The following is a 17,391-nucleotide window of genomic DNA, read 5'->3' on the forward strand; positions in this document are numbered from 1 at the left end:
GTACCAAGGCATTAAATAATCTCACCTTATTACTGTGATTTACAGTAATACATGATTTTTAAACCATCCTTTATTTTACTAAATTTAAAATTATTGATTATGATACCTACTTTTGGAAAATTAGGGATAATTTTTATCAATACACTATTTAACACATATGATCAAACCTTGCAACTCCAGGAATTTTTACTATTTTCCACTTGATCCTCACTTGAATCATCTGAATCTGGATAAAGATCACTGTAACTTCCCTGTGGGAACAGCAAAAAATAAAAATAAAAAAATAAAATAAAATAATGGTAAGAGGGGTGCCTGGGTGGCTCAGTCAGTAAATCATCTGGCTCTTGATTTCAACTCAGGTCATGATCTCACGGTTCGCAAGTCTGAGCCTCACATCAGGCTCTGCACTGACAGTGCAGAGCCTGCTTGGGATTCTGTCTCTCTCCTTCTCTCTCTCTGACCCTCCTGCACTCTAAGTAAATAAATAAACTTCAAAAAAATGTTTAAAAAAAAATGAGAGAAGGTGGCAGGAGAAAAAAATTATTCTAGAATTAAAAGATAATAGGGGCGTCTGGGCAGCTCAGTTAAGCTACTGACTCTTGATTTCGGCTTAGGTCATGATCACATGGCCGTGAGATCAAGCCCTGCTTCAGGCTCCATGCTGAAGGTGGAGGCTGCTTAGAATTCTCTCTCTCCCCTCCCTCCCTCTCTCTCAAAAAAATAAAAACAGAAACAAAAAACCCACCACATTCTTGGAACACCATGGTGGCTCAGTCAGTTGAGCATCTGACTTGATTATCACTCAGGTCATGATCCCAGGGTTGTGGGATAGAGCCAACTATCAGGCTCCGCACTGAGCCTGAAGCTTGCTTAAGATTCTTTCTCTCTTGCTCTCTCGCTTTCCCTCTCCCCCACTCACATGATTGCTTGCTCTCAAATAAACAAACAAAAATAAATAAAAAATAAAAGAATATAACACATTCTGGAATTTGGCTCCAGAGAAAATACAAGTATTTGACCGTAAGAATGGAAATGCAATTACCGTTGACTCTCTCCTTATCCTCCTGTTAGGTTTTCCCAGTGCTTCAATAATTTCCAGGGCATATAATAGCTTGTGAGCACTCTTAATTTTGAGAAGTTCTTTCCAATTAAGTCCATCATTACTCTTAAATTAAGAAAGGAAAAACATAGGTTTTCTCAAGCCAACTTACTAAGGGATCTCTCCCCATCAAAAAAAATTTAAAGAAATGAACACTATATAAGAACTCAAATATTACATATACCTTGAAGTATGTTCAAACCTATGAAGACCAACTGTATTAACTAGTATTCATGGCATGCTTAAAACACCAATTTTTCATTAAATTTTATTAAAATTAATAATGCAAACAGCAGCACAGGAAAAAAAACAACTCTATCTTATTAACTTTTAAAACAGATGAGGCAATGCAACATCTTCCCAATGAAAAAACCTATGCAGCCTAGCCGAATGCAACAACTTTTAAAGATACAGAAGCAGTAAAGTCTATTATTTAATACTTATAAAAAGTTACACCTGCACATTTAGAAGTCATATGCAAATACATAAACCTTAAAATACTGTTATTTTCTACTCACAATTTATGAAATGATATTCACACAATGTGCATCTCTGATAATATTATTAGACCTACTCTGAGTCATCAACCAACATTTCTCAGGCTTACCTTGTTCACATCTAAATCATTTGAGATACACGACCTTCTGAAATCACATGGCCAAGTCCCAAGTCATAGAAAACCATTAGTGAACAACATTAGGACACTTTTTTCATTCATCGTGTACGTGTTCTATTGCTATCTCTACCTAACCCTTTATTATATAGCTTTGAAAGAATAATCTAATTATTTACAAAGATATCTAACACTTAACTTGTGAGGTCGTGCCCCAATAGGAATATTTAAAACATATAGCAGTATGAAACACTAATATAAAGGCAAATTATGTTTTTTAAATATAATTTCAGAAAATATCCTTGCCTTGCATTAGGCCCATATTATTAAGTCTAACAAGTAAATGAACATTAAAATGAACTGTCACTTTTTATCCATTAAATGGGCAAAATTTTACTAAGGATACGGTCAACAAGCAATCTTATACACTGCCAGGAGGAATATAAAATGGTACCATCCTCTAGGAGAGCAAAAAGATGTTATGGGTTTACCTGTTCGTCTGAGATATTCTGGAATGCCATCAACATGTTAGGACATGTAGGAAGAAGCATAAGTAGCTCCCATACACGCCTAGAGAGATTTTCTGCATGAAGATGAAGTTCTTCACATCTTAAGCTCTACACAAATAAGAATAACTGCTTATCAAGACAGATCACTAAAAAAATAAACCTAAATTTAAGTTTAACTTTTTTGCATAAAATCCTTGATTATCAAATTTGGTAACATTTTTTAGTCTTACTTTACTTTTTAATTTTTTGAATGTTTATTTATTTTTAAGACAGAGAGAGAGAGAGACAAGAGTGTGAGCAGTGGATGGGCAGAGGGAAGGAGACACAGAATTAGAAGCAGGCTCTAGGCTGTCAGCACAGAGTCTGACTCGGGGCTTGAACTCACGTACTGTGAGATCATGACCTGAGCCAAAGTTGGACACTTTAACCTACTGAGCCACCCAGGCGACCCTAGTCTTACTCTAAAAGTAAGAAATAAGTCATTTGTTCCACAGTAAACAATTTTAATTTTTTAAATGTTTATTTTTGAGACGAAGGGAGAAAGAGGGTGAGTGGGGGAAAGGCAGAGAGAGGAGGAGACACAGAATGCGAGGCAGGCTCTAGGCTCTGAGCTGTCAGCACAGAGTCCGACGCAGGGCTTGAACCCACGAACTGTAAGATCATGACCTGAGCTGGAGTTGCACACTTTAACTGACTGAGCGACCCAGGCATCCCAACAATTTGTTTTTTAATTATTACTTATAAACAATAAATATATTTATTCAATAAATTGATTATGTCAAAGTAGTAGTTTTTAAACTTGTTACTGGATGCTTTTTGGAAAGAAAAAAGTGACCTGTAAATCTTGATACTTTAATTCAGGAAACTTTTCAAATAGAAGTGAAAACATCTGTCTTACAAAGCCATTCAAGTAAATTTCAAGAACATTATCAGGTCACTATTCTAACTACGACAAAGTCTTGGTGAATTAAATCCTTGATTTTACGCATTTGGTAAAAGAGTACATCTTTTTTATTTTGCTAATCCATATCTTATTTTCCAGTCTCACATAAGCAGAGATTAAGAGGAAAGCAAACAATTTTTTAAAAGCTACTTTTTTCCATTATCATGTGTTAAATTTGAACTCTGTAAGATGCTGAGATAATAGTAACCCGAAAAAGGTTTCAGAAAATATACAAGAAATAGGCAAGTTTCCTTTTTTTAAAAAATTACAGCACAACCCCAAGAAGTAAATAAACAGCTAAAGCTAAAATTTACAATTTTGGAATTTTCCAGGGTATGAATTTGTGTATTATTCTATTACTACTGCTGTCATAATGACTTTTTGCTAGGATACAATGGATGCCAAAGGAATCTTCTGTATATCTATAAAAAGTTTAGTTCTTTCTGTATAATGATATAAAGCTAGCATATCTGAAAACAAGGAAATCTTAGAGTCTCAAAGTATCCTTTGCTTTTCACAACCCTAATGAAGAGAAGCAACCCAAAGTAACATTTTTAGTTCAGTTGGGGAAATGGCACTGAAAATTCTTCAGTAACATAAATTCATTACTTTGTAAACACCAAGTTTAAAAGACAGAAAAGTAAGGCTGTACTCTGTGCAAAGAAACAATCTGAAGGAAAAAAAAAATCCCAGGTGCAAATGTATGTGCTAGGTTATGATTAAAAAGCCCCACAACATGGGTCATTCACAACAAAGATCCTCTATTTTTATTTTTGTAACCTTCCACAAGACCAAACCAGTTTTGGGAAAACAAAGGAACCCCACATCAACAATGGTATACTTGCCACAAAGTTCAAAAAAAGACCTGCTCAAAACTGAATTCTTCCTCTCCAGTTCAGGCCTCATCAGGACTATTACAATGGCCTATTCACTGGGCCTCCTACCTCCAAGTCTTTGTTTTCTCTAATACATCCATCACACTAACACCTACACTTTGTTTCTAATACCCCATAAAAGATTTCATTTTGTTGCTTTAAAATGTTCTACGATAATGGCAAAGCATTTTACACAGAAGAAAAATCTCATATGGCCCTTTGTGGTACAGGTTCCAATCTCCTTTTCATTTTTTTAATTACACTATACTCACACTCCCAGTATTTCAAACATGCCATTCACTTTTTCTGTGAATCTATAATGCTTCTCTTTGCTCTTAGCAGCAGGACCTAATTTGAAAGACTCTCCTTTTGCAAAACCTTCCTCAAATTTTTGTTCCCTATGTTCCCACATCTGTATAGCAACCCCCAAGAAAACGGAATTCTTCTAATTATCCTTCTCTCTTTTAAACTGCCCATACAGTGCTGACATGAAGTAAAAGGTCATTAAGTATTTGTGGTATAAAATACAAAAGGTAAAAAAAAAAAAATGGAGGCTTATAGGGATCTGTTACTAATTATTCTGTTACTAATTATTGAACAAAAGAAGAATTTCTTAGGAATTTAAAAACTTGCCACCACAAGAAACCCCAAGCTATAAGGAACATAGGGCTCCACAGCAGTTACCAATGCATCCACAATCAAACATATTTTGGAAACAGGGAAAAAAAGTCACTTAACATTCTTGGGAAAGAAACAATAAGCACTATTTTATATGGCACTCAATCTCAAAATAATAATTCACTGCATGAGACACATGAATGAATATCATCTTAGGATAAGTCCATTTAAAGGCATTAATATATATCAGCAGACTAACACTGAATCCTTTTGGTGATCTCACTCTTTTTACATACCATCTTCATAGTGATCACCCACACCTTACTTCTTCAGACCAAACCCCTTCTCTGAGCTCCAAACACAATTATATACGATTCCTTGACATTACCACTTAATGTCCCAGGAGCATCCATTCTTCATCTCAAATGGAATCTATCCAGTTGCTCAAGACAGAAACCTGGATGCCATGTCCTGTTTTCCTTCTTCCTGAACATGACCCTATCTCCACTCCTAATCCAATCCACAACCAAATTATGTTGTTCTGATCTGCAGTCCACTTAATTTGTCCACTCCCTTCATTCTATTCCAGGGCACTGTCAGGGCTTTCTTGAACTAATGCATTAGGTTCCTTATTACTTTTTCTACTTTTACCAAACAAACCTATTACCTTAAAAACCAAAATCAGAATGTGTGCTCCTTCCCTCTGCTTAAAACATCTTACTGCTAATCACCTTACAAGGTGAAAAGGAGTAAAATAAAAACACGTTGCATGGCCAGACTGGTTCTATTCACCTTTCCTATCTTATTCCTCTCATTCCTCTCTCCCACTAGCCTCCACATTCTACTCATTATTAGCACTCCAACAATTCCTACACCTGCCTGATTCCTTATATGAAGGGCTTCAGGAATCAATTACTGTATGCAGGCGATCCCTCAATTGTCTTCATTTAGGTGGCTCCTTTTCATCCTTCTAGCTCAGGTTACATATGGTTTCCTTCAGAGAAACCTTCCCTGACCAAATAATATATATGAGTTTCTGCCTATCCCTACTCCCTAATAACGTTAGTTTTAGCAGCCATCTGTGTCTAAATTTTAGCTGTTAGTTTACCCAAAACTATCTGCCAGGCATATCAATTATTTATCTTCCCCACTAGACCGAATGAAGGCTGAAGCTGCCTATTTTGATCCTTGTAAAACAATGCTTAAAACACACTAGTTTTGGATCATATTAGGCCGTTAAATACCTAATCAATAAATAAATGGACTCATAGGTTTTATTGCACTTACAAGTACAATATTTTCCACTCAACAGAAAGACAAACAATATACTGTAAAAATAAAATGATATAGTCACCTCAGTATCTTCCACTGCCACTTTTCCTGAGGGTGGTTTAAATGATGCAAGCATCTCTAATAAATCAAAAAGAGTAGTTAAATGAGGTTCTTGTAAAAGCAAAAGCATAGGAATGTTGTCCTTCTGAGGGGGTGGTAGGCAAGACGCAGGCAGCTGAACACCTTCCCCTTTCCGTTCTCTTCTTGGTGCACCCAAAGATACAAATACCATCTATAAAAATAAGAGCAAAGGGGAAAAGGATAATATTAAGTATAAAATTAAAGTATTATGTATAAAATAACTTCACAAAATCCCCCCCAAAACTTCACACACAATTAAAACAAAAGCAATAATTGTTTTTGAAGGATACCTTCAACTATTTAACTGTTGACTTTAATAGTCAATACACATCATTAAAACTTGGGGCACCTGGGTGGTTCAGTCAGTTAAGAGTCTGACTTTGGCTCAGCTCATGATCTCACACTTTGTGAGTTTGAGCCCCACATCGGACTCTCTGCTGTCAGTGCAGAGCCTGCCTCAGATCCTCTGCCCCCCTTACTCTCTGCCTCTCCCCTACTCACACATGCACACCGCCCCCCAAATAAATAAACATTAAAAGTCAAACCACATTTGTGTGTACCTGCATATCCTTAAAACCAAGCTCATGAAGTGCTTTTTCATCATAATCTGTTGTTAACTCATGTCCAGATGAAATCATCCTGACAGGTCCCATAAGGCCTCCTTCAAAACAGCAAAAAACATTAAATGAACATTTTTATAAAAACTTATTTGCTGACATGAATACATGGTTACAGTATGTGAGCCTTCCTCCTAAAGAGCCTCATTTCACTAAATTAATCCCTTACTCTGCTTTATCTTTCTTTAAATACTTAACGAGCATCTGACATTATGTATCTTTCTCTCCTCCAAAAAAAAATCCCAGTTCCATAAAGGCAGACATTTTATTACATTCAGAGATGTATTCCAAGTACTAGAACATAACAGGCATTCAAATTTTATTGTTTAATCCATGAACTTTTTTTAAAAAAGGAAATGCTTGACAGAGTAGGAAATTAAGCAAAATGATGAAATATCAGAGGAATGATTTAAACTTAAGTATTGTTCAATTTTATAAACTTCATGTAGAAAAATTCCATTGGATGGACACTACACAGCTCAAGAATGAGTGAAGTAGGCCTACTGCTTTCCATAATGATGCAATTCTTCACCAAAACTGTGTTACTATAATTCCTTAAATGTTTAAAGGCTAGTACCAAAACTCATCTATTACCCTTTTTGGTTTTCCTCTCAGAACTTCTGATATTGCTTAGTGTATTCACAGTTTATTATTCAGAATAATTTCATCAAATTTAAAATAAAAATTCCATTAAGATTTCAGATAGAATACATTAAGACATAAATTAACTTGGTATCTCTATTATAATATGTGTACAGAAACATGCTAGGCATACCCACTTAGTCAAGTGTTCATTTATATATCTCAATAAAAACTCTACATTCAACTTCTGATACTTTGGCAGGTTTTTATTAAATGTCTTTTCTACCTTACTGAGATAATACAGTCTATGATTATTTATATTTTTTACAATATTGAGATAAAAAAAACCTTACTTGTGATGGAATGCTAAGATAATATATAGCTGGTTTGGTTCCCAGTGTGTCAGATACTCTAAGCACACATAACTTTGTTCCAAAAAGAATTAAGATGGCTAGTACTTGATTTAGGCTCTTGAATTCTATTTGGTATGAGACAGGCCTACACTTACTATACGTTAACTTTTGATTATAATGGTTTGAATTGGCTTTTATAATTAACGGAGGTTTCCATCTTTTACCAGTTTCTTAAAAAAATATTTATTTTTTTACATTTATTTTTGAGGGGGATGCGGGAGGGGCAGAGAGAGAGAGGAGGGGGAAACAGAGACTCAGCAGCAGGCTCCATACTGTCAGTGCAGACCCTGATGTGGGACTCGAACTCACAAACCATGAGATCATAACCTGAGCCAAACGGAAAAGTGGGATGCTTAACTGACTGAGCCACCAGGTGCTCCTCTTTTACTTTTGAAAGCGTCTTTTTTAACATAAGAACTGCTTAGTCCTTAAGAGTTCTGGAAAGAGTTACCAACTTTTAAAAATTTTAAGTCTTAATTCAATAAATGTTTCTAACCAATAAAAAGCAACAAAAAATCTGAAAAAACCCTCTTATGATGGTATATTAAATATATATACTTTTTATCCTTTGAAACTCCAATAAATTGAATTTTAAAATTTTTACTAATTATTGGACAGGGAGGAAAAAGGGAAGAGATAATATCAACCAAGTTTGTTAAGTTGAAAAACAAATGAAGTGGTAACTAGCAAGACCCCAAAAAGATAAATGTCAAACCAGAGATAGGCTTATAACCTGTCATTTGATTTATACTGGTTTAACACAGAAATAAGATCAACACCTGACAAAGACTAGGAAAAGGGGGAGGGGAAAACAGAGAGGGAGAAGGAGGGAGAGAAAGAGAAAAAGAAAAAGAGAGGGGAAGAAGAAAAGGAAAAGAAAATCAAGTCTGTGATCTATGAGACATTAATAGTCTAGGATATATTTAATTAGAGGCCCAGAAGTTAGGCTGAGGAGAAAGGAAAAAGAAAAAAAATATTTGAAAAATACATATAATTGCTAACCTTTTTCAAATTCGGTAAATATTATAGACCCAAAGACCTAAGAAGTTAAACTTACCCAAACTACATAAACACAAAGAAACAAGAAGGCACGTTAAAATCAATCCCCTGAAAACCAATGTCAAAAAAAATTCTTGGGCTGTCTGACTGGCTCAGTCAGGAGATCAAGCAACTCTTGATCTTAGGGTCTTGAGTTCAAGTTTCACCTTGGGAGTACAGCTTACTTTAAAAAAATTTTTAAAACCAAAACAACAGCAAAAATATTCTTTAAAATCAACCACAGTTACAAAGACATACCGTACACAAAGGATGACAGAAAAAAAACACTTTCAATCAGAAACTCTACAAGCCAAATGACACTGGGTAGCCCCTTAAGAAGTCCTGGAAAGAAAACACTTCCTGACCTAAAATTCTATGTCCAGTGAAAATATCCTTCAAAAGAGAAGGCAAAATGAACTTAACAAAAGCTTGAGAAAATATACCACCAAAAGACTTGGAAGTACAAACATTTTTAAAGGAAGTTTATTAGAAGAAAGAAAATAAAGAGAAAGAAATCAAATGGAAATTTTGATCTATATATGGGAATGAGGAGTGCCAAAATGGTAAATATATGATAAAAAAGAGAAAAGATGACAAGAAACTAATAGAAAATAACCAGATAATTTGCTAAACATTCTATTTAAAATGCAGAAACATGAGTCTGGATTTTTAAAGATTCAACGATTAAAAACAAATAGCCTCAAAAAGATATGTTAACCATGAAAATGGGAGTACTCAAGGAACAAAAACGAGATGTTAGATACTAACAGCATGTTAGTATCTATGTTAGATACATGACAGCAAAAAATGAAAAACTCAAAAGAAGGTTGAGCAAAATAAAGCTGAAAACATCTCACAGGAAGTTCAGTTAAAGTCAAAGAAATGAAACATGAAAAAAGTAAATTTGGAATAGTCCAAGAGATGCAACATGTAGATAATAAAGAATTCCTAGAAAGAGAAATTATTAAATAGTGGACAGGAAAACAATAAACTAATTCAAGAAAATTTCCCCAAATTAAAAGATACAAGTTGCCAAACTAAAAACTAAAGTACCCATCACATTAGTTGAAAACAGACCAAATACTCAGACCGGGTATTACAAAATTTGAGAACAAGGAGAAGACTAATTAAACCCTACAAAAGAAGAAAACAGAATATATTAAAAATGTTGGAAAGCAAATGGCTTCTGGAACAGCAGCAACAGAAGAAATGCAATGCAGCAATACCTCTAAAATTCTGAAACAAAACTATTTCCAATCTAGACTTGTGTACCCAGCCAAATTACCATTTAAGTATAAAAACATGAAAATTTTTGATTATTCAAAGAATCAAAACTTTACACCATCCAATCTCTCGAGAAGATACTGAACAATTGCATTGTATTCCAGAAAGAAAAAAAAAAAAGTGAACCAATAAAAAAGGTATAGGATATCAAAAAAAGGATATCCAACATAAGACAGAGGCAAAGAGAAAAACCAAGAGGATGATAAAATGTATCATACTGCTATGTATCAGATTTGGAGAATAAAAGTAGGATCAGTGATAATACAGAAATGCATTACTGAGGGGCCATCATGACCAAAATCCCTGTTACCTGCATGATATCTTCCCTGTGGAAGGAATGGCAAGTGGACTTGACCTGGATTCTTATCTGTACCTGAACTACCTTCACCATATGGTGGTGAGGTGTCTACTCTCATCTCCATGTCCTTTTATCTGAATCAGGAGAAAACATTCATATCTCATGGAAGAAATTGTTAGTCTATTCTTGAGAGATGAAGTAGGTCATGAAGAGATTAGAAAAAGTAATAAATACCCAATATATTTCTGTTATGTATTCCAGTGTCTTGCCAACATTATACAGCACAATTGTGTATACAGCACAAGACCTATACTTGAGAACTTTCCCACTGACATCCTCAGATGAAGCTTTATAAACCCTTAAGAGGAAGTTAAAATAAACACTCTCTTTAGCTTGTTTCCTTCTGTGATCCTCTAATAACAACTGTATTCCCCTTTTCCTTTATCAAATTTGTGCTTAATATTTTCACAAAACTAAACACATTTTTTAGGAATATATACATTAGAGGTAAAACTACAAAGAACACACCAAAAAACAATAAACTAAAAAGTCAAGACATCATTAAAGAGAAGTAGAAAAGAGGATATTAAAGAGAGATACACAAGTAGCTTCTAATAATGTTCCAGGTCTTAATCTGGATGGTATGTACATGGACACATTTCATTTTATTATTACTAATTTCATATTCTCTTTATGTAAAATATATTTCAACGTAACTAAAGAAAATACCTTTGACTGGAAAATCCCATAACTAGGTATTTACCCAATGTACATTAGATGAGATAGGTGTGGGGATATTCTCTGTGGCCATGCTTGTAAATGGCAAAAAAAAAAAAAAAAAAAAAAATGCAAACAACCTAAATGTCCATTAACAGAGGATTAGTAAAACATATCACGGCACCACCATATAATAGGATATGTAGATTTAATAAGAATGAGGTGACTTTCCACATGCAGTATAAATAGAATGCTACCATTTGTGTTTTAAGTACATGAATATTCTTACATTAAATCTTGGTATATCTTAAAGGGTATGTAAGAAAACAACAACAGCATTTGCCTCAGAAGCAGGGAAATGGATGGTTTAGAGATAGGGGTAGGAGGGACACTTTTCAACAACTCTTCTATGGTACCAAGAATATTTATTAATTAATCAAGAACAAAATTAAAGATCTGATACTTGAGAAGACACTTGTGGTTCCATCTTAAGCATGATCCACCTTACTAAAAGATGCCAAAGAATTACTTCACATAGGCAGGTTGAAAATCCTTAAGCTTTTAAACTTTAAGATTTTTTTTTTCTAAATATATACTTAGCCTATTACATTTTACTTAAAATTTAAAGATCTGATATTATAACAGCTTCCTTTCATGGTTGTTCCTCTGATTAACTCATATTTTATGTACTATGGAAAAACACTAAAAATGCACTAGTGGTAACAATAAATGAGGAATGGAATATACCTTTCAGGCCTATATGAAAAATTTCTTAATATGATACTCTTTTGGAGGGAAGGGGAGATGTACAGGTGGGATTTAAGGGTGTATTATTTTCATATGCTCTGGGGAAAAAAGGGAAACAAAATATAACAAAATAGCAAAGAAAATTTATTGGGTACAACTGGATACTTAAGTAGTGCAGGGAAACCTAAACTTCTAACTCTCTTATTGTTTATCAAACAACTTCAAAAATAAAATTTTAAGAAAAATGAGGAAAAACGTTTGCAAATAACATCTGAAGCAACCCTTAATACTTCCCTATGAATCAATGGCATGATACCAAAAGGTATCTAGAACCTTAGATACCAAAGGTTCTAAGTTCATATATAACAGAACCTAGAAAATATGAAAATTTAAACGTTGGACTTACCAGGAAACTCTCCCTTTCGACTGCTTTGACCAAACTCCTGAAGCTGAGCTTGTTGATTTATTTGTTCTTTCTGTAAATTTTCATACCAATGAGTTACTTCAGCCCTAAGATCTGCTACCTGGTCACTAGGATACATTTCAATAGTCATCTGAAATATGAGATGCAACCAATTTAAAAATACAACAAAAACAGTTACTTGAGCTGGGAAATGTTATCAATTTTGAAACTAAAATTGTGTAACTACCTTGTCAGGAAGTCCGGCTGGCTGGCATACGACCCTTAGCGGCAGGGACTGTTTGTCACTCAGTGCTTTCAAATGACTACTAATACCAGTGCCTTCAATTTGCCACTGTCTGAGATGATAGGCAAACCTAAAACACACAAAAACCACACATAGGAAGAATATCATTTTAACCCATATTAATGTTACAGAAGTTGTTAATATTTCACAAAATGAAAAAGCCCACAAAAGGTTGTAGCATATTCCAATGTACTCTACAGCACTAAGTTTAGATTCATCACACTGAATTAAACTTTAATGCATAAATACAGCTAAGAGTTCCTTTAAAAAATAGTTTCCAAGAAAAATTACTGAGGGGAAAAAAAAAAACCCACTGAGAAGATTACTTATTTTTTTTAAAGGGGGGAGTGGAGGGAAGTAGTAGAGGCAGGAGGAATTTAAAGCAACAAACTAATCCAGAAAGTGAAATGGCAAGTTTTCATTCCTACATTCAGAAGAGGAAAAAAAAGGATTAGGAAACATTTTTCAGAGACAGAAATGTATCCTAGTAAATATATGTTAACCAGTCTAACAGAATTTGAGTACTGATTCCATGACGGCTAAAATTATAAAATAAAATCACAAAGACTAGTCTTTAGGAAGAAAGGTATCTAGCAGGTGACTCACTAAATACTGTCAGTTTTCTAACTGATTTTCAGTCGTTGAAGACAGGATCCAAGATACCTGAATTTAGTTAAGAAAAGAATTACCAATGTCAAAAACTACCCAGCAATTCTAGAATAGGACATAAAGTAAAGGAATAAATGGACTTGATTTCCTAGAAGGTATTCAATGTCCAGCTTTTATGGCTGAGCAAAAGAGTGATCTTAATTTTTTGAGGCCAGATAATTATTTGTTGTGGGCAGGGGGACGTAGGGGAAACAGCTTTCTGCACTGTAGGATGTTTAGCAGCATCCTTGGTCTCTATCCACTCACTATAATGCCAACAGTAGCCCCTTCTCCCTTCAGCTGTGGTAATCAAAAATGTCTCCAGACATTATCTAACGTACCCTGGGAAACAAAATCACTATGGCTGAGAACCACGGTTTAAGTGATAACCTTTTTTCTTTTTAAAGAAAATCTTTTTTAAAAGACAGTTTTATTTACTCTCTTAATATAAGGAACACATAAACACAATAATTACTTTATACTGTAGTTCTATAAATGTTAGGCAATTTTAAATCAGAACTAAGCACATTAAGCACGCGAAATTGTACAGTGATACTACACAAAGATGTGCATAAAAATACCTGACATTTTTACACTAGATCTTAGTTTTTTGAATATTTGTTTCCTAGTTTCTCTACTTGGCACCCAAAAAATAAGTATTTATGTAAGTTATTTAATACCAACATTAACTTCTAGAGTGAAACATGAACAAATACAAAGATTTCTATCGAAGGATACTACAATCATTTTTCATGAGTTAGAAAAAAATTGTATATCTGAGAAGGGATTTTGGAACTGAAATTCATTCAACTTATAAAAAGCACCATTGAAATTTAATTTACTTTTAAAGACTTTTAAAATAAATACTTATTTGAAAAACACAGGTAACACTGTGTGAAGACTAAGGGTTTGAACCAATAGGCCCTTTTTGGTTTGTGGTTTGTAGACTCTGCAGCAAAAAAGGATATTTTGGAAGAATATATATCATCTCATTAACAGTAACTATCTCCACTAGGAAGAGATAGATTACAATGACTTTAATTTTCTGTAGTATTCCCTTAGTAAAATATCTGAATTTATTATAAATAGTATGTATTAATTTTTTAATGAATTTGAATAAGACACATCACCACATTTGCTTATTTATTTTTATTTTTACAGTGGTAAAAGTTACAAGGCACTGTGATGTTTCTGTTCAAAAAAACTCTAGAGTTCCCTTACACATTCTTTAAAAACACAAGGAATTACTTAAGTATAATTCCCACAAATTGCAATCATAATCAAAATAAAGAATTTTGTGATGCCCAAATATACGAAATCATGAAGCCATGTTATTTATAAGGAATGTGTAGAATATCTTTTATTCAATATTTCCTGATATTTTAAGTAGAATCTCAATAAATATCAATTGTAAAATTCATTATCAAACTAACCTCTGAAGTTGAGAGATTAATTTTAACAATTTTTTCCAACACAGTTCTTTGTATTTTTACATTTACTCATGATTTTTAACAAACAGAATTTCTTAATTAAAACTATCTACTCACCTTTCATTTCAGTCGATATATTCATAAATGTTAATTTGCTTTATTTCTGTATTACACAGGGTATGTCTAAATTAATTATACAGATATTCATTAACACAGAATTTTTTGATCATGTTTCCATGGTAAATGGAAATTCAAAATTAAAATACTGTCTCCTAGTCCAGGAAGAAAAAAAAACAGCAAATGAAACAAATGACTCAACTTGATTCAACTATGAGAGATTATTTGATGTTCTTGGTGAGGGCTTTAGAAACGTTTTTTGGTGGTAGTGTTCTGCCTTTCAATCATAGTAATACTTTCTTAGAGGTGGAATTCTTTCTAGAGATTCTTATTCATGCATATCTTCTCAGTGTTTAAGAATTTTTAAAGCTCCACAATATTTACTGGGAACCTATATTGCCTATTTCATGGCAAAGTGGTACATATCATGAATAAAAATACCTCTATTACTAACCCTTCACCTGTGGTAAGTTAAGCTTTCTACCTGCCCCAACAAAACCTTTAATTTAATTTTAAGAATACTTTTGTACAGGTCAGCAATAAAAGAAAAAAGCCTGAAATTCACTGTTAATAATGTGGTATAAAAAAAATTACCTTCTCCTAAATGCTTCCAGATGTGTCTTCAGCATAAGGAGTCCTCTTTCTATAACAGTGAGACTTGAGTGTGATTCCTGTTCAAGACTGCTAGAAGCTATCATAAGACTCTCCATACACTTACTAATAAATTCTTGCTCCTTCTCCAAACCCGTTTTACCTGAAAATCAAATGTTTAGCTACGTTAAAAAAACTAAACAAAAAATAGCCAAACAAAAGATTCTCACATAAAAATCCTCACAGACAGTATTTCAAATCACTCACCATTAATATAATAGGAGTTAATATACTGGATAGCTGCTCGACTGACATCACCAGACTGTGCTCTTAGAGCAATGCCCCAAAATTGGTCCATACCACAAAGCTAAGAAACAAAATATAATGACATTTATAAATTTTATCACTTGCCAAACAACGTAAATGATTAGAAGACTGAAATAACAAGTCTTAAAGTCACACATTATCAAAGACCTTTAATAACCTATACAGTACTCAGAGGCAATTCCTATTACAGAGTTACTAAATAATAAAAATTATGATAAGAGCCTTGGAAGTTTCCTCAACTACTGAAATATATCTCTATTGGTTCTAAAACTACTTATTTATAAAGCAGTTAACTCTGTGTGTGTGGAGGGGGCATAATGTTTCACTCAAAAGTTGTGACTATGTAGAGGGAAAAACTCAAATCCCCACAACATGCTATAGGTGAATAAAAACAAAACACACATACTTAGCAGAAAAAAGTTTCAATGCTTTCATCCAACTTACTGTGACAAAGCCACTGCTTGAAGATATTCACAGAAAAATTTTAAAATATGCTAACCCAAAATGTCACTTAAATTTATGATGTTAAGTATGAGATGACAAAGAGAGTGTTTTCACTGAAAACAGAAAAGGTGGAATCAAAATTCTCAAAAGTTGGGCAGGCTGAAGCAAGGTACCCTTCTGATAGGTAACTGAACAGCCTCAGCATTCATATCATCACTTACAAAGCAGTATTACCTCAAAATTAGAATATGAATACTTAGGTAAAACAGATCTGTCTGGTTGCCTGAAATTACCAAGTTGAAATGTATAAAGTAAGAATTAAGACCAAAATATTAAAAAAAAAAAAAAAATACTATTCAAACAAAGAAAAAAGGTAAGAAGATCCTATGAAAGCATTGCAGATCCAATTAAAATTATTCTTTACCACACAGGTTAACATCAGTTTTCCCTGTCTTTATAAACACAGCCTCAGTTTCTAATGAAAATTCATGAAAAATGAGAGTACATACTCTCAATCAAAGCTAGCATTAATAAACTGGAACGTCCAATGAAGACTTCAAATAATTAGTCTGTATTAGGAGAATCTAAGAATTAATGCATTCAAGAAAACCCAGAAGCCACCCAATGAGGCAAACAGAATAGTAAGCCAGAAATAAGTCTAGCAATTCATGAGCATTCATGAAAGGATGGTCATGCCTCATGGTCAGAGATGATTTAAGGTAGATTCTATTCCATAGTGCTGTCCAAGAGCAAGTAAAAGCCTGGCAACAACAAATGGCATAAAAATCAGATTTTAGACAAATCAACCTTCAAACTGACAAAACTACTTGATTATATTATCTAGGAGCTTTTAAGGGACTAAAAGAACACTCAGATTGCCTCTTCTGCTTTAAGGAATGTGTAATAAGTTATCATTAAGCACAACCAGGGTTACCTTTGATAACAAAAAAGTCACCAAATCTGGGGCACCTGGGTGGCTCAGTCAGTCAGTTAAGCGTCCGACTCTTGGTTTCGGCTCCGGTCATGATCTCATGGTTGGTGACTTGGAGCCCCACATCAGGCTCTGTGCCGACAGCTAGAGCCTGCTTGGGTTCTCTCTCTCCCTCACTCTCTGCCCCTCCCCTGCTTGTGCTCTGTCTCACTCTCACTCTCTCAAAATAAATAAACATGAAAAGAAATTGTTAAAAAAAAATCACCATATCTGCTTTATAAAGCTTTTTAAAACCAAAAGATAAAGCTTTTTAAAACCTAAGAATAACAGTCTTCATAGTTAGTAAATTCTCTGCTTGGTTCAGTAATCTACTTTGAGAAATAAAAGAAAAATTCCTTAAGCTGACCTAATAAAATAACAGGTCTAAATC

The 17,391-nt window shown here is 33.9% G+C and overlaps 1 protein-coding gene across 4 annotated transcripts in view; it reads right to left on the bottom strand.

Moving 5' to 3' along the window:
- USP34 (ubiquitin specific peptidase 34) overlaps positions 1-17,391 on the bottom strand; it is a 247,218-nt gene that overhangs the window by 90,574 nt on the left and 139,253 nt on the right. For all 4 annotated transcript variants that reach the window (XM_049650262.1, XM_049650258.1, XM_049650261.1 and 1 more), the window contains 9 exons: positions 15,527-15,626; positions 15,263-15,422; positions 12,417-12,543; positions 12,173-12,320; positions 6,631-6,731; positions 6,012-6,221; positions 2,204-2,329; positions 1,043-1,165; positions 168-251 (listed from right to left, as the gene is read on the bottom strand). In XM_049650262.1, the coding sequence (XP_049506219.1) occupies positions 168-251; positions 1,043-1,165; positions 2,204-2,329; positions 6,012-6,221; positions 6,631-6,731; positions 12,173-12,320; positions 12,417-12,543; positions 15,263-15,422; positions 15,527-15,626 (1,179 nt within the window). The remainder of the gene's footprint in view (positions 1-167; positions 252-1,042; positions 1,166-2,203; positions 2,330-6,011; positions 6,222-6,630; positions 6,732-12,172; positions 12,321-12,416; positions 12,544-15,262; positions 15,423-15,526; positions 15,627-17,391) is intronic.

The sequence above is a fragment of the Panthera uncia genome, assembly GCF_023721935.1.
Source record: "Panthera uncia isolate 11264 chromosome A3 unlocalized genomic scaffold, Puncia_PCG_1.0 HiC_scaffold_11, whole genome shotgun sequence".
Taxonomy (NCBI): Eukaryota; Metazoa; Chordata; class Mammalia; order Carnivora; family Felidae; genus Panthera; species Panthera uncia.